This window comes from Pelobates fuscus, chromosome 1 (genome assembly GCF_036172605.1).
Source record: "Pelobates fuscus isolate aPelFus1 chromosome 1, aPelFus1.pri, whole genome shotgun sequence".
In the NCBI taxonomy this organism is placed as follows: domain Eukaryota; kingdom Metazoa; phylum Chordata; class Amphibia; order Anura; family Pelobatidae; genus Pelobates; species Pelobates fuscus.
In genome coordinates, this window is record NC_086317.1 from 1021295 (window position 1) to 1038825 (window position 17531).

General features: G+C 44.3%; 1 protein-coding gene across 2 annotated transcripts in view; it reads right to left on the reverse strand.

Annotated features, from left to right (window-relative positions):
• PKNOX1 (PBX/knotted 1 homeobox 1) overlaps window positions 1-16637 on the reverse strand; it is a 57219-nt gene extending 40582 nt beyond the window's left edge. Inside the window, exons 1-2 of one of the 2 annotated variants that reach the window (XM_063445577.1) lie at window positions 16563-16637; window positions 1261-1358 (exon numbers count right to left, since the gene is read on the reverse strand). In XM_063445577.1, coding sequence (XP_063301647.1) covers window positions 1261-1311 — 51 coding nt within the window. In that variant the 5' untranslated portion in view covers window positions 1312-1358; window positions 16563-16637. Of the gene's footprint in view, window positions 1-1260; window positions 1359-8687; window positions 8976-16562 lie in introns of those variants that run through there. The other variant, XM_063445568.1, reaches the window with a different exon arrangement.
• Between the last annotated feature and the right edge of the window lie 894 nt (window positions 16638-17531).

Here is a 17531-nt window from a genome sequence, read left to right on the forward strand (position 1 = left end):
ACCGGTAGTGGCAGTGGATATTTAATGATACCAGGACCGGTAGGGGCAGTGAATATATAAAGATACCAGTACCGGTAGTGGCAGAGGATATATAAAGATACCAGGACCGGTAGTGGCAGGGGATATATAAAGATACCAGGAACGGTAGTGGCAGGGGATATATAAAGATACCAGGACCGGTAGTGGCAGGGGATATATAAAGATACCAGGACCGGTAGAGGCAGGGCATATATAAAGATGCCAGGACTGGTAGTGGCAGGGGATATATAAGATACCAGGAGCGGTAGGGGCAGGGGATATATAAGATACCAGGAGCGGTAGGGGCCTGAGGATATATAACGATACCAGGACCGGTAGGAGATATAGAAAGATACCAGGACCGGTAGAGGCAGGGGATATATAAAGATACCAGGACCGGTAGAGGCAGGGCATATATAAAGATACCAGGACCGGTAGTGGCAGTGGATATTTAATGATACCAGGACCGGTAGGGGCAGTGAATATATAAAGATACCAGTACCGGTAGTGGCAGAGGATATATAAAGATACCAGGAACGGTAGGGGCAGGGGATATAGAAAGATACCAGAACCGGTTGGGGCAGGGGATAAAGACAGATACCAGGACCGTTAGGGGCAGGGGATATAAAAAGAAACCAGGACCAGTAGGGGCAGGGATATATAACGATACCAGGACCAGTAGGGGCAGGGATATATAAAGATACCATGACCGGTAGTGGCAGTGGATATTTAATGATACCAGGACCGGTAGGGGCAGTGAATATATAAAGATACCAGTACCGGTAGTGGCAGAGGATATATAAAAGATACCAAGACCGTTAGGGGCAGGGGATATATAAAGATACCAGGACCAGTACGGGATATATAAAGATACCAGGACCGGTAGGGGATATATAAAGATACCAGGAACGGTAGGGGCAGGAAATATATAAAGATAACAGGACCAGTAGAGGCAGGGGATATATAAAGATACCAGGACCAGTAGGGGCAGGGATATATAAAGATACCAGGACCGGTAGAGGATATATAAAGATACCAGGAACGGTAGGGGCAGGGGATATAGAAAGATACCAGAACCTGTTGGGGCAGGGGATAAAGACAGATACCAGGACTGGTAGTGGCAGTGGATATATAAAGACCCCAGGACCGACAGAGGATATATAAAGACCCCAGGACCAGCAGGGGATATAAACCTGTACAGGTAAGAGATATAGAAGAGGTTGTTAGAGGTTAGTACAGTACCTGCTGTTCATCTGAATAATTGTCCATGCTCAGCTGATCAGTGGACATCATTCTGAGCAGAGTAATGAAAAATGTTCATATCATGGCGTTACAATGATCTGTAGGAAACATTAATCCCATTAATATCATAAAACAATGAAAACAGAAGCATTTAATTAGAGCCCTCCATGTCTCTGTATGTATATGTATACTGTTAATGTGTATGTCTTTGTATGTATATGTGTACAGTTAGTGTGTATGTCTCTGTATGTATGTGTACAGTTAGTGCGTATGTCTCTATATGTATATGTGTTCAGTTAGTGTTTATGTCTCTGTATGTATATGTGTTCGTTAGTGTGTATGTCTCTGTATGTATATGTATACTGTTAGTGTGTATGTCTTTGTATGTATATGTGTACAGTTAGTGCGCATGTCTCTGTATGTATATGTATACTGTTAGTGTATATGTCTTTGTATGTATATGTGTACAGTTAGTGCATATGTCTCTATATGTATATGTGTTCGTTAGTGTGTATGTCTCTGTATGTATATGTATACTGTTAGTGTGTATGTCTCTGTATGTATATGTGTACAGTTAGTGCGTATGTCTCTATATGGATGTGTTCAGTTAGTGTTTATGTCTCTGTATATATGTGTATGTCTCTGTATGTAAATCTATACTGTTAGTGTGTATGTCTTTGTTTGTATGTGTACAGTTAGTGCGTATGTCTTTGTATGTATATGTTTACAGTTAATGCGTATGTCTCTGTATGTATATGTGTAGTTAGTGTGTATGTCTCTATATGTTCGTGAGTATGAATCTATGTGTAAAGCAAGCAATGTACGGGGAGCAATAGGAAGGAAGCAGAAATGGGGGAGCAATAGGAGAGAAGCAGGAATGTGGGAGCAATACGAGAGAAGCATAAATGGGGGGAGCAATATGAGAGAAGCATGATTGGGGGGAGTAATAGGAGAGAAGCATAAATGGGGGAAGCAATATGAGAGAATCAGAAATGGGGGGAGTAATAGTAGAGAAGCAGAAATGAGGGCTGCCAGGCATACAGAGTTTATAACAATGATTGACAGGAAGCGGAGATTGAGGTGGCTCTCTCTACACTGGCTGCCAGGCATACAGAGTTTATGACAATGATTGACAGGAAGTTGAGATTGAGTTGGCTCTCTCGACACTGGCTGCCAGGCCCACAGAGTTTATAACAATGATTGACAGAGATTTGAGATTGACCATGGCTCTCTTTACGCTGGCTGCCAGGCATACAGAGTTTAGAACAATGATTGACAGGAATCTGAGATTGAGGTGGCTCCCTCTACGCTGGCTGCCAGGCCTACAGAGTTTATAGCAATGATTGACAGGGAGCTGAGATTGAGGTGGCTCTCTCTACGCTGGCTGCCAGGCATACAGAGTTTATAGCAATGACTGACAGGGAGCTGAGATTGAGGTGGCTTTCTCTACACTGGCTGCCAGGCATACAGAGTTTATAACAATGATTGACAGGAAGCTGAGATTGAGTTGTCTCTCTCTACGCTGGCTGCCAGGCATACAGAGTTTATAGCAATGATTGACAGGGATCTGAGATTGAGGTGGCTCTCTCTACACTGGCTGCCAGGCATACAGAGTTTATAACAATGATTGACAGGAAGCTGAGATTGAGGTGGCTCTCTCTAAACTGACTGCCAGGCATACAGAGTGTATAACAATGATTGACAGGAAGCTGAGATTGAGTTGTCTCTCTCTATGCTGGCTGCCAGGCATACATAGTTCATAGCACTGACTGACAGGAAGCTGAGATTGAGGTGGCTTTCTCTACACTGACTGCCAGGCATACAGAGTTTATAACAATGATTGACAGGAAGCTGAGATTGAGGTGGCTTTCTCAACACTGGCTGCCAGGCATACAGAGTTTATAACAATGATTGACAGGAAGCTGAGATTGAGTTGGCTCTCTCTATGCTGGCTGCCAGGCATACAGAGTTTATAGCACTGACTGACAGGAAGCTGAGATTGAGGTGGCTTTCTCTATGCTGGCTGCCAGGCATACAGAGTTTATAACAATGATTGACAGGAAGCTGAGATTGAGTTGGCTCTCTCTACACTGGCTGCCAGGCATACAGAGTTTATAACAATGATTGACAGGAAGCTGAGATTGAGTTGGCTCTCTCTACACTGGCTGCCAGGCATACAGAGTTTATAACAATGATTGACAGGAAGCTGAGATTGAGTTGGCTCTCTCTATGCTGGCTGCCAGGCATACAGAGTTTATAACAATGATTGACAGGAAGCTGAGATTGAGTTGGCTCTCTCTATGCTGACTGCCAGGCATACAGAGTTTATAGCAATGATTGGCAGGGAGCTAAGATGGAGGCGCCCAGAGATGAGGATTTCTACATTTAATGGTATATTTTACAAACACAAGTAGAGATTTGGTAAAACCTCAAGGACGGTCGTCGTACTGTGCCACCCTGCAGATCACTTCCCCCTGTGATGTATGTATATACACGTTCCACAGTGATCTATATGGGGGGTACTGCCTTACATCCAGGGCCGGCGCTTCCTATAAGGCGAACTAGGCAGCCGCCTAGGGCGCCATATAGGAGGAGGCGCCCTGCGCTTCCATCGTCGGCACTTTAAATGCTGCAGCCGCCCGCGAGCTCTGTAGAGAGCCTCAGGCGGCTGCAGCACTGCTTCTCTCCTCACCTCCCCTTCCCTGTAGTATGACCGAGCTCCTCTCCAGTCCGCGGTATACCAGGCCGGACTGACAGGAAGTGCACACTCAGTGTGCAACATCCTATCAGTCCGGCCGGGTACAGGAAATAGAAGCTCCTGTACTGCGGACCGGAAAGGAGCTTGGCCACCCACGCTACAGGGAAGGGAAGGTGAGGAGAACACAGGGAGGGGGAGGGAGAAGAGGAGAACACAGGGAGGGGGGGAAGAAAAGGAGTACACGGGGGGGGGGGGAGAAGAGCATAACACAGGGGGAGGGGGGAGAAGAAGAGGAGCACACAGGGAGGGGGGAAGAAGAGGAGGAGTACACATGGAGGGGGGGAAGGGAGAAGAGGAGTACACAGGGAGGGGGGGAAGGGAGAAGAGGAGAACACGGGGGAATAAGAGGAAAACACGGGGAAGAAGAAGAGGAGAACACAGGGAGGGGGGAAGAAGAGGAGGAGAACACACGGAGGGGGGAAGAAGAGGAGGAGAACACACGGAGGGGGGAAGAAGAGGAGTAGAACACAGGGAGGGGGGAAGAAGAAGAGGGAGGGGGGAAGAAGAGGAGGAGAACACATGGAGGGGGGAAGAAGAGCAGAAGAACACAGGGAGGGGGGAAGAAGAGGAGGAGAACACAGGGAGGGGAGAAGAAGAGGAGGAGAACACAGGGAGGGGTGAAGAAGAGGAGGAGAACACAGGAACACTCCTCTGCATGGAAGCGCTGAATGTTACCCATAGAGGACATACGAAAAGCATTGGCTTAGCTGAGATCATTAACCCCTTCAGGACGGAGTCAATAGTACACGTTCTGATCAAAACAAAACGTAAACAAAAACTGGAATTTGCGCTATGTGTCTGTTCACCCGTAGTTCCCCTCTTTTATATTATATGCACCCACACTTATTATATATCATTTTGTTCAGGAGAAACAGGGCTTTAATTTATCATGAACTATTCATATATGGAACATAATTCATTATGAATAACATTTAAAAAAAATTTGAGAAAATAAGATTTTTTTTTACATTTGTATTTCCGTCTGACATTTTAGCAGTGAATGTCATAATACTGTTAGGTTTTACTGCACAAAAATGCACATATTTGTAATCAGCGATGTCTCACGAGAATAACAGTACCCACCATTAACAGGTTTTATGGTGTTTTGGAAAGTTACAGGTAGGGATCGACCGATTATCGGTTTTACCAATATAATCGGCCGATATTCGGTATTTTCGGCAATATCGGTATCGGCCAATAGGGATACCGATATTGCCGATAATACCTCCCAGGACCGCCAGGCTCATTACAAGCTTGGCGGTCCTGGGGGGGCGGGCAGCAAGCATTTACTCACCTCCCTGCAACTCCTCCAGGTCCCCAGTGTAAATCTCGCGAGACCCGCGGCCAGCTCTGACGGCCGCGGGTCTCGCGAGATTTACACTGGGGAGCTGGAGGAGCTGCTGGGAGGTGAGTAAACGCTTGCTGCCCACCCCACCCCCCCTCCCCTCGCTAAACTAATGCCACTGGACCACCAGGGATTAACATATCCCCCCTCCCTGGCAAGGAAACAAGCAGGGAGGGGGGACAACAAAAAAGAAATAATAATTAAATATATATATAAAAATAAATAATATAAAAAAAAAAAAAAAAATTTATTAAAAAATGCCCCCTCACACACACACTATTATTATACACATACACTACACAAACACACTGTGTATATAATTCAGTGTGTTTGTATAGTGTGTGTGTATATATAATGCAGTGTGTTTGTATAGTGTGTGTATATAATGCACACTACACAAACACACTGTATTATATACACACACACACACAGCATTATATACACACTATACAAACACACTGCATTATATACACACACTATATAAACACTACACAAACACACTGCATTATATAAACATTACACAAACACACTGCATTATATACACAGTGTGTTTGTGTAGTGTATTTATATAATGCAGTGTGTTTGTGTAGTGTGTTTATATAATGCAGTGTGTTTGTGTAGTGTGTTTATATAATGCACACTACACACACACTCTGCATTATATACACACACTATACAAACACACACACTCTGCATTATATAAACACACTACATTCACTATACACACACAACACAAATACACACACTCTGCATTCCTTATATGCACACACTACACAAACACACACACTTTGCATTTAGTATATACAGCATTCACTTTACACACACTGCATTCACTTTACGCACACTACCCACACACTACACAGACACGCTGCTTTCATTATATACACACTAGACAAATACACACTGCATCCACTACACAAACACACACTGCATCCACACCACTCACACTACACAAACACACACTGCATCCGCTACACACACACTGCATCCGCTACACACACACTGCATCCGCTACACACACACTGCATCCGCTACACACACACTGCATCCGCTACACACACACTGCATCCACTACACACACACTGCATCCACTACACACACACTGCATCCACTACACACACATACACAGCTCCCCTGTCTAAACACACTGCATCCACTACACGTGGCATGTATATTTTGTGCATTTACCTTTAGAAATAGTTTTTTATTTTCCAAAATGGTAAATGTACAGAATATCGGCAAATTATATCGGCTATCGACCTGAAAGTTCACAGAATATCGGTATCGGTACCGGCTCTAAAAAATCAATATCGGTCGATCCCTAGTTACAGGGTCAAATATAGAACGTTCCATTTTCAAATTGAAATTTTCCAGATTAGTAATGTTACCTTTGAGACGGTGTGGTAGCCCAGCAATGAGAATTACCCCCATAATGGCATACCATTTGAAAAAGTAGACAACCAAAGGTATTGAAAGTGGGGTATGTTTAGTCTTTTTTAGTAGCCACTTAGTCACAAACACTGGCCAAAGTTAGCGTTCATATTTGTTTTTGTGTTAAAAAAGCAAAAAACTAATATTTGGCCAGTGTTTGTGACTAAGTGGCTACTAAGAAAGGCTGGACATACCCCACTTGCAATACCTTGGGTTGTCTACTTTTGCAAATGGTATGCCATCATGGGGGTAATTCTCATTCCTGGGCTACCATACGCTCTCAAAGGCAACATAACCAATCTGGCAAATTTCGATGTCAAAAAAATGAAATGCAAGCCTTATGTGACTCTCTAACTTTCCAAAACACCATAAAACCTGTACATGGGGGGTACTGTTATTCTCGGGAGATTTCACTAAACACAAATATTAGTGTTTTAAAACAGTAAAACATATTACAACAATAATATAGTCCATAAAAGTGCCATTCGTTTGTAAAAAATGCAAAAAACTTCACTTTTACTTAAAATATCATCGTTGTAATACAATTTACCAGTTTTAAACACTAATATTTGAGTTCAGCGAAGTCTCCCGAGTAAAACAGTACCCCCCATGTACAGGTTTTATGTTGTCTTGGAGAGTTACAGGGTCAAATATAGTGCTTGCGAATTAAATTCTCAGCACTTTCTCCCTGTGTTGTCAGGTATGTCAATCAAATTTTAATTAATCAAATCACCTAATTATGTTAAAAGATTACTTAAATATACACGTAGAATTTTAATATATATGCATTTATAGGTATTTAAATTCTACGTGTATACTAATGTAATCTTTTATGTAATTATATGTATTTATCTATATATATATATATATTTGCGGTTATTTGCATTTTATATATAGATAGATATATATAGAATGTCATTCCAAGTGTATTTTGTTACCGATATATATATTAATAACAAAATACAGTTAGAATGAAATTACATATGGATATATAATTTATATTACATTTTGTTTCAATATTTTATTTATTAATTTTATTATTTTATTTATTTATTATTGTAATTATACGTATTTATATATATAATATATATATGTATATGTATATCTATTATATATATATATATATATATAATATATGTATATTATATATATGTAACGTCATTCTAAGTGTATTTTAATACTAATATATATATATACTTATATTAGTATTAAAATACACTTTGTATGACGTTAAATATATATTATATATATATATAAATGCATTTAAATTTATTTTATAACCTGTCTAATATTTTTTTTTTTACACTACCTACCAGCAGTCCCCCTGACTGTCAGATCCACAGCCAGCTATAGGGGGCCATGTGATCGCTCTTTGAGAGCGATCACATGGCCCCTGGGGGCCTGATTTGCCGTGGGAGGGCTGCCTGGGCTGTGAGGCAGTCCTCCCGAAGCGGAGCGCCGGGAAGGTGAGTATACCGGGCGCTCCAGGGGCTTCAGCCGTTACGGCGTGCTATGCCGTCACAACGGCTTTAAAGCCCACTTAATCCGTGACGGCATAGCACGTCGTAACGGCGGGAAGGGGTTAAGATTGATGATCTCAGCTATGGAGGCGGAACAAGCCGTGGTGAAACCGACACGGCGTGGGGAAAAAGGTGAGTTAAAATACCAATCATGTAAAGGGAGGGGGGCAGGTACCTAAACAGACACACACTCTCTGACAGACATACACACAGTGACAGACATACACACAAACATTGACAGACACACACAATGACAGAGACATACACACACTCACACTGACATATACACAAAAACACTGACAGAGACACACACACTTTCTATAACACTCACAACAAATGTATATTTTTAATCATAATCCACCAGCCTCCCTACCTTTGAAAGAGCTGAGTGGACTTTCCCTGGGGTCCATTGGGGCTGCTCTCTTCCTGTATGCGAGGGAGTAGTAATCTACATGCAGCTCCCCTCTTCTCCCTGTTGGGATGCCAGGGCCGGAATGACATCATATTCCAGCTCTCGGCATCACTATACAGCACGAGGGAGCAGAGAGGAGCTGCAGGAAGATCACTGCTCCCTCACGCACTGCATCAGCCGACCACCGTGTTGCTCCCCAGGGCGGGCTGCTGGACAGCTACATGGCGACCTGTCATTTGTCGAGCCCTGACTTAGCCCTGACTAGTCTCTATACAAAACTGCTGCATTACACTAAAGTTGTTTTGATGACTATACTGTTCCTTCAAACGGTCACTATAGTCACCAAAAAATGAAAGTGTACTGAAGTAGTTTTGGTGTATAGATCAAGTCATTGAGTCTTACTGCTCAATTCTCTGCCATTTAGGAGTTAAACCGCTTTTGTTTCTGTTTATGCAGCCCAAACCAAAGCTCCCCTGGCTGTGACTGACACAGGCTGCATGAAAGAAAAACGGTTTCGTTTTCAATCAGATGTAATTTACTTTAAAAGTTTTGAACTTTAATTACATACAGAGGGCTCCTGCAGGTTCTAGCAAGCTATTAACAGAGCAGGAGATAAGAAATTCTAAATTAACCCCTTAAGCACACATGACATGTGTGACATGTCATGATTCCCTTTTATTCCAGAAGTTTGGTCCTTAAGGGGTTAAACAGGATTTGCAATAACGGTGTAAACATTAGATGACTCTTTATAGGAAGTGTTTAGAAAGGGTGCGTAAGTTACATGCAGGGAGGCGTGCCTAGGGCTGCACAAACATAATATTATGTCTGTCTATCTGTTATTGAGTAATATTATGTCCATATATCTGTCTGTTATTGAGTAATATGTCTTATCTGTCCAGTAATATTATGTATGTCTGCCTTTTTATTAATATTATTTCTGTCTGTCTAGTAATAATAAATATGTCTGTCTAGTAATATTATATTTGTGTGTCTGTTCAGTAACATTAGGTCTATGTCTGTCTGTCTAGTAATATTATGTCTGTCTATCCGGTAATAGTATATCTGTCGGTCTAGTAATATGCCTGTCTGTTCAGTAATATTATGTCCATGTCTGTCTGTCCAATAATATTATGTATGTCTGTCATTGAGTAATAGTATGTCTGTCTGTTATTCAGTTACATTATGTCTGTCTGGTCACATTCGGTCAGTCAGTCAGTCTGGTCACATTCGGTCAGTCAGTCAGTCTGGTCACATTCGGTCAGTCAGTCAGTCTGGTCACATTCGGTCAGTCAGTCAGTCTGGTCACATTCTATCAGTCTGGTCACATTCTATCAGTCAGTCAGTCAGTCTGGTCACATTCTATCAGTCAGTCAGTCAGTCTGGTCACATTCTATCAGTCAGTCAGTCTGGTCACATTCTGTCAGTCAGTCTGGTCACATTCTGTCAGTCAGTCTGGTCACATTCTATCAGTCAGTCAGTCTGGTCACATTCTGTCAGTCAGTCTGGTCACATTCTGTCAGTCAGTCAGTCAGTCTGGTCACATTCTATCAGTCTGGTCACATTCTGTCAGTCAGTCAGTCTGGTCACATTCTGTCAGTCAGTCAGTCTGGTCACATTCTGTCTGTCAGTCAGTCTGGTCACATTCTGTCTGTCAGTCAGTCTGGTCACATTCTGTCTGTCAGTCAGTCAGTCTGGTCACATTCTGTCAGTCAGTCAGTCTGGTCACATTCTATCAGTCAGTCAGTCTGGTCACATTCTGTCAGTCAGTCTGGTCACATTCTGTCAGTCAGTCTGGTCACATTCTGTCAGTCTGTCTGGTCACATTCTGTCAGTCAGTCTGGTCACATTCAGTCAGTCTGGTCACATTCTGTCAGTCTGGTGACATTCTGTCTGTCAGTCAGTCTGGTCACATTCTGTCAGTCAGTCAGTCTGGTCACATTCTATCAGTCTGGTCACATTCTGTCAGTCAGTCAGTCTGGTCACATTCTGTCAGTCAGTCTGGTCACATTCTGTCAGTCAGTCTGGTCACATTCTGTCAGTCAGTCTGGTCACATTCAGTCAGTCAGTCTGTCTGGTCACATTCTGTCAGTCAGTCTGGTCACATTCAGTCAGTCAGTCAGTCTGGTCACATTCTGTCAGTCTGGTGACATTCTGTCTGTCAGTCAGTCTGGTCACATTCTGTCAGTCAGTCAGTCAGTCTGGTCACATTCCATCAGTCTGGTCACATTCTGTCAGTCAGTCTGGTCACATTCTGTCAGTCAGTCTGTCTGGTCACATTCTGTCAGTCAGTCTGGTCACATTCTGTCAGTCAGTCTGTCTGGTCACATTCTGTCAGTCAGTCTGGTCACATTCAGTCAGTCAGTCAGTCTGGTCACATTCTGTCAGTCAGTCAGTCTGGTCACATTCTGTCAGTCAGTCAGTCTGGTCACATTCTGTCAGTCTGGTGACATTCTGTCAGTCAGTCTGGTCACATTCTGTCAGTCAGTCTGTCTGGTCACATTCTGTCAGTCAGTCAGTCTGGTCACATTCTGTCAGTCAGTCTGGTCACATTCAGTCAGTCAGTCAGTCAGTCTGGTCACATTCATTCTGTCTGTTTGGTCACATTCTGTCAGTCAGTCAGTCAGTCAGTCTGGTCACATTCTGTCAGTCAGTCAGTCAGTCTGGTCACATTCTGTCAGTCAGTCAGTCAGTCTGGTCACATTCTGTCAGTCAGTCAGTCAGTCTGGTCACATTCTATCAGTCTGGTCACATTCTGTCAGTCAGTCAGTCTGGTCACATTCTGTCAGTCAGTCTGGTCACATTCTGTCAGTCAGTCTGTCTGGTCACATTCTGTCAGTCAGTCTGGTCACATTCAGTCAGTCAGTCTGGTCACATTCAGTCAGTCAGTCAGTCTGGTGACATTCTGTCTGTCAGTCAGTCTGGTCACATTCTGTCAGTCAGTCTGTCTGGTCACATTCTGTCAGTCAGTCTGGTCACATTCTGTCAGTCAGTCAGTCTGGTCACATTCTGTCAGTCAGTCAGTCTGGTCACATTCTGTCAGTCAGTCTGGTCACATTCAGTCAGTCAGTCTGGTCACATTCTGTCAGTCAGTCAGTCTGGTCACATTCTGTCAGTCAGTCAGTCTGGTCACATTCTGTCAGTCAGTCAGTCTGGTCACATTCTGTCAGTCAGTCTGGTCACATTCAGTCAGTCTGGTCACATTCTGTCTGTCAGTCAGTCTGGTCACATTCTGTCAGTCTGGTCACATTCTGTCAGTCAGTCTGGTCACATTCTGTCAGTCAGTCTGGTCACATTCTGTCAGTCAGTCTGGTCACATTCTGTCAGTCTGGTGACATTCTGTCTGTCAGTCAGTCTGGTCACATTCTGTCAGTCTGGTGACATTCTGTCTGTCAGTCAGTCTGGTCACATTCTGTCAGTCAGTCTGGTCACATTCTGTCAGTCAGTCTGGTCACATTCTGTCAGTCAGTCTGTCTGGTCACATTCTGTCAGTCAGTCTGGTCACATTCAGTCAGTCAGTCAGTCTGGTCACATTCTGTCAGTCAGTCAGTCTGGTCACATTCTGTCAGTCAGTCAGTCTGGTCACATTCAGTCAGTCTGGTGATATTCTGTCTGTCAGTCAGTCTGGTCACATTCAGTCAGTCTGGTGATATTCTGTCTGTCAGTCAGTCTGGTCACATTCTGTCAGTCAGTCTGGTCACATTCTGTCAGTCTGGTGACATTCTGTCTGTCAGTCAGTCTGGTCACATTCTGTCAGTCAGTCTGGTCACATTCTGTCAGTCAGTCTGGTCACATTCTGTCAGTCTGGTGACATTCTGTCAGTCAGTCAGTCTGGTCACATTCTGTCAGTCAGTCAGTCTGGTCACATTCTGTCAGTCAGTCTGTCTGGTCACATTCTGTCAGTCAGTCTGGTCACATTCTGTCAGTCTGGTGACATTCTGTCTGTCAGTCAGTCTGGTCACATTCTGTCAGTCAGTCAGTCTGGTCACATTCTGTCAGTCAGTCAGTCTGGTCACATTCTGTCAGTCAGTCAGTCTGGTCACATTCTGTCAGTCAGTCAGTCTGGTCACATTCTGTCAGTCAGTCAGTCTGGTCACATTCTGTCAGTCAGTCAGTCTGGTCACATTCTGTCAGTCAGTCTGTCTGGTCACATTCTGTCAGTCAGTCTGGTCACATTCTGTCAGTCTGGTGACATTCTGTCTGTCAGTCAGTCTGGTCACATTCTGTCAGTCAGTCTGGTCACATTCTGTCAGTCTGGTGACATTCTGTCTGTCAGTCAGTCTGGTCACATTCTGTCAGTCAGTCTGGTCACATTCTGTCAGTCAGTCAGTCTGGTCACATTCTGTCAGTCAGTCTGTCTGGTCACATTCTGTCAGTCAGTCAGTCTGGTCACATTCTGTCAGTCAGTCTGGTCACATTCAGTCAGTCAGTCAGTCAGTCAGTCTGGTCACATTCATTCTGTCTGTCTGGTCACATTCTGTCAGTCAGTCAGTCAGTCTGGTCACATTCTGTCAGTCAGTCAGTCAGTCTGGTCACATTCTGTCAGTCAGTCAGTCAGTCTGGTCACATTCTATCAGTCTGGTCACATTCTGTCAGTCAGTCAGTCTGGTCACATTCTGTCAGTCAGTCTGGTCACATTCTGTCAGTCAGTCTGTCTGGTCACATTCTGTCAGTCAGTCTGGTCACATTCAGTCAGTCAGTCAGTCTGGTGACATTCTGTCTGTCAGTCAGTCTGGTCACATTCTGTCAGTCAGTCTGTCTGGTCACATTCTGTCAGTCAGTCTGGTCACATTCAGTCAGTCAGTCTGGTCACATTCTGTCAGTCAGTCAGTCTGGTCACATTCTGTCAGTCAGTCAGTCTGGTCACATTCTGTCAGTCAGTCTGGTCACATTCAGTCAGTCAGTCTGGTCACATTCTGTCAGTCAGTCAGTCTGGTCACATTCTGTCAGTCAGTCAGTCTGGTCACATTCTGTCAGTCAGTCTGGTCACATTCAGTCAGTCTGGTCACATTCAGTCAGTCTGGTCACATTCTGTCTGTCAGTCAGTCTGGTCACATTCTGTCAGTCAGTCTGGTCACATTCTGTCAGTCAGTCTGGTCACATTCTGTCAGTCTGGTGACATTCTGTCTGTCAGTCAGTCTGGTCACATTCTGTCAGTCAGTCTGGTCACATTCTGTCAGTCAGTCTGGTCACATTCTGTCAGTCAGTCTGGTCACATTCTGTCAGTCAGTCTGTCTGGTCACATTCTGTCAGTCAGTCTGGTCACATTCAGTCAGTCAGTCAGTCTGGTCACATTCTGTCAGTCAGTCAGTCTGGTCACATTCTGTCAGTCAGTCTGTCTGGTCACATTCTGTCAGTCAGTCTGGTCACATTCAGTCAGTCAGTCAGTCTGGTCACATTCTGTCAGTCAGTCAGTCTGGTCACATTCTGTCAGTCAGTCAGTCTGGTCACATTCAGTCAGTCTGGTGATATTCTGTCTGTCAGTCAGTCTGGTCACATTCTGTCAGTCAGTCTGGTCACATTCTGTCAGTCAGTCTGGTGACATTCTGTCTGTCAATCAGTCTGGTCACATTCTGTCAGTCAGTCAGTCTGGTCACATTCTGTCAGTCTGGTGACATTCTGTCTGTCAGTCAGTCTGGTCACATTCTGTCAGTCAGTCTGGTCACATTCTGTCAGTCAGTCTGGTCACATTCTGTCAGTCAGTCTGTCTGGTCACATTCTGTCAGTCAGTCTGGTCACATTCAGTCAGTCAGGTCACATTCTGTCAGTCAGTCAGTCTGGTCACATTCTGTCAGTCAGTCAGTCTGGTCACATTCAGTCAGTCTGGTGATATTCTGTCTGTCAGTCAGTCTGGTCACATTCTGTCAGTCAGTCAGTCTGGTCACATTCTGTCAGTCTGGTGACATTCTGTCTGTCAGTCAGTCTGGTCACATTCTGTCAGTCAGTCTGGTCACATTCTGTCAGTCAGTCTGTCTGGTCACATTCTGTCAGTCAGTCTGGTGACATTCTGTCAGTCAGTCTGGTGACATTCTGTCAGTCAGTCAGTCTGGTGACATTCTGTCAGTCAGTCAGTCTGGTCACATTCTGTCAGTCAGTCAGTCTGGTCACATTCTGTCAGTCAGTCAGTCTGGTCACATTCTGTCAGTCAGTCTGTCTGGTCACATTCTGTCAGTCAGTCTGGTCACATTCTGTCAGTCTGGTGACATTCTGTCTGTCAGTCAGTCTGGTCACATTCTGTCAGTCAGTCTGGTCACATTCTGTCAGTCAGTCTGTCTGGTCACATTCTGTCAGTCAGTCTGGTCACATTCAGTCAGTCAGTCAGTCTGGTCACATTCTGTCAGTCAGTCAGTCTGGTCACATTCTGTCAGTCAGTCAGTCTGGTCACATTCAGTCAGTCTGGTGATATTCTGTCTGTCAGTCAGTCTGGTCACATTCTGTCAGTCAGTCTGGTCACATTCTGTCAGTCAGTCTGGTGACATTCTGTCTGTCAATCAGTCTGGTCACATTCTGTCAGTCAGTCAGTCTGGTCACATTCTGTCAGTCTGGTGACATTCTGTCTGTCAGTCAGTCTGGTCACATTCTGTCAGTCAGTCTGGTCACATTCTGTCAGTCAGTCTGGTCACATTCTGTCAGTCAGTCTGTCTGGTCACATTCTGTCAGTCAGTCTGGTCACATTCAGTCAGTCAGGTCACATTCTGTCAGTCAGTCAGTCTGGTCACATTCTGTCAGTCAGTCAGTCTGGTCACATTCAGTCAGTCTGGTGATATTCTGTCTGTCAGTCAGTCTGGTCACATTCTGTCAGTCAGTCAGTCTGGTCACATTCTGTCAGTCTGGTGACATTCTGTCTGTCAGTCAGTCTGGTCACATTCTGTCAGTCAGTCTGGTCACATTCAGTCAGTCTGTCTGGTCACATTCTGTCAGTCAGTCTGGTGACATTCTGTCAGTCAGTCTGGTGACATTCTGTCAGTCAGTCAGTCTGGTGACATTCTGTCAGTCAGTCAGTCTGGTCACATTCTGTCAGTCAGTCAGTCTGGTCACATTCTGTCAGTCAGTCAGTCTGGTCACATTCTGTCAGTCAGTCTGTCTGGTCACATTCTGTCAGTCAGTCTGGTCACATTCTGTCAGTCTGGTGACATTCTGTCTGTCAGTCAGTCTGGTCACATTCTGTCAGTCAGTCTGGTCACATTCTGTCAGTCAGTCAGTCTGGTCACATTCTGTCAGTCAGTCACTCTGGTCACATTCAGTCAGTCAGTCAGTCTGTCTGGTCACATTCAGTCTGTCTGTCTGGTCACATTCTGTCTGTCTGTCTGTCTGTCTGTCTGTACTGTGAGCCAGAGTAACATTACTGATACTGGCTCCTCCCCCACAATCCAGCCCTCCCCTTATATTGAGCTAACCCCGCCCTCTAGCAGTCTACCAATCACCGAACATTAGCCATCACGCGGCAATAACCGCTAACCCACGCCCCTCTCCCCTATCTCGGTAACAGGGAGCCACAAGCAGCTGATTGGCTGAGCAGCGCAGTGAACGCATGTGATTGGTGTAAGGGGGAGCGCGCGCTCTGTGAGGGGAGGGCGGGAGGCGCGCGCGCGCCCTGTGAGGGAAGGGCGGGAGGGGGAGGCGCGCGCGCCCTGTGAGGGGAGGGCGGGAGCGGGAGGCGCGTGCTGTGTGGGGGGAGGGCGGGAGCGGGAACGCGCAGTGTTTTGGCCGTGTGAGGGGCTCCGGGGGCGCGCAGTCCGGGCTGCCATTGTCCCGGGGGCCGGACGGGGTGTGGGGAGGCTCGGGGTGACCCGGGGAGCGGCGCAGGCCGGCGGGCGGGCGCTGTGACTGACAGCTTACCCGGTGCCAATCTTCGTCACACTGACAAGCGGCTGCAGCAATCGGGACCCGCAGGGGCGCCTACGTCATCACGCTGGACGCTCGATATTAGCATACGTCGGAGGGGCGGGGTCACGGCATTACGTTCGGCCGCCCTTCCATAAATATTCCTACCTCTCTCTGCAAAGCGCTCGGTGATGATTAGCATACAGACCACGCCCATAGCATAGCCACGCCCACTCCGTGTCCCGCTACCGCGCATGCGCACTTAGGGTTTCAGAACACAACTAGCAATAACAATAATACTATATAATAATATACCCTGACTGTGTAATAATAATAATACTATATAATAATACACCCTGACTGTGTAATAATACTATATAATAATATACCCTGACTGTGTAATAATAATACTATATAATAATACACCCTGACTGTGTAATAATAATACTATATAATAATACACCCTGACTGTGTAATAATAATACTATATAATAATATACCCTGACTGTGTAATAATAATACTAATAATACTATATAATAATATACCCTGACTGTGTAATAATAATACTATATAATAATATACCCTGACTGTGTAATAATAATACTAATAATACTATATAATAATATACCCTGACTGTGTAATAATAATACTATATAATAATATACCCTGACTGTGTAATAATAATACTATATAATAATATACCCTGACTGTGTAATAATAATACTATATAATAATATACCCTGACTGTGTAATAATAATACTAATAATACTATATAATAATATACCCTGACTGTGTAATAATAATACTATATAATAATATACCCTGACTGTGTAATAATAATACTATATAATAATACACCCTGACTGTGTAATAATAATACTATATAATAATACACCCTGACTGTGTAATAATACTATATAATAATATACCCTGACTGTGTAATAATAATACTATATAATAATACACCCTGACTGTGTAATAA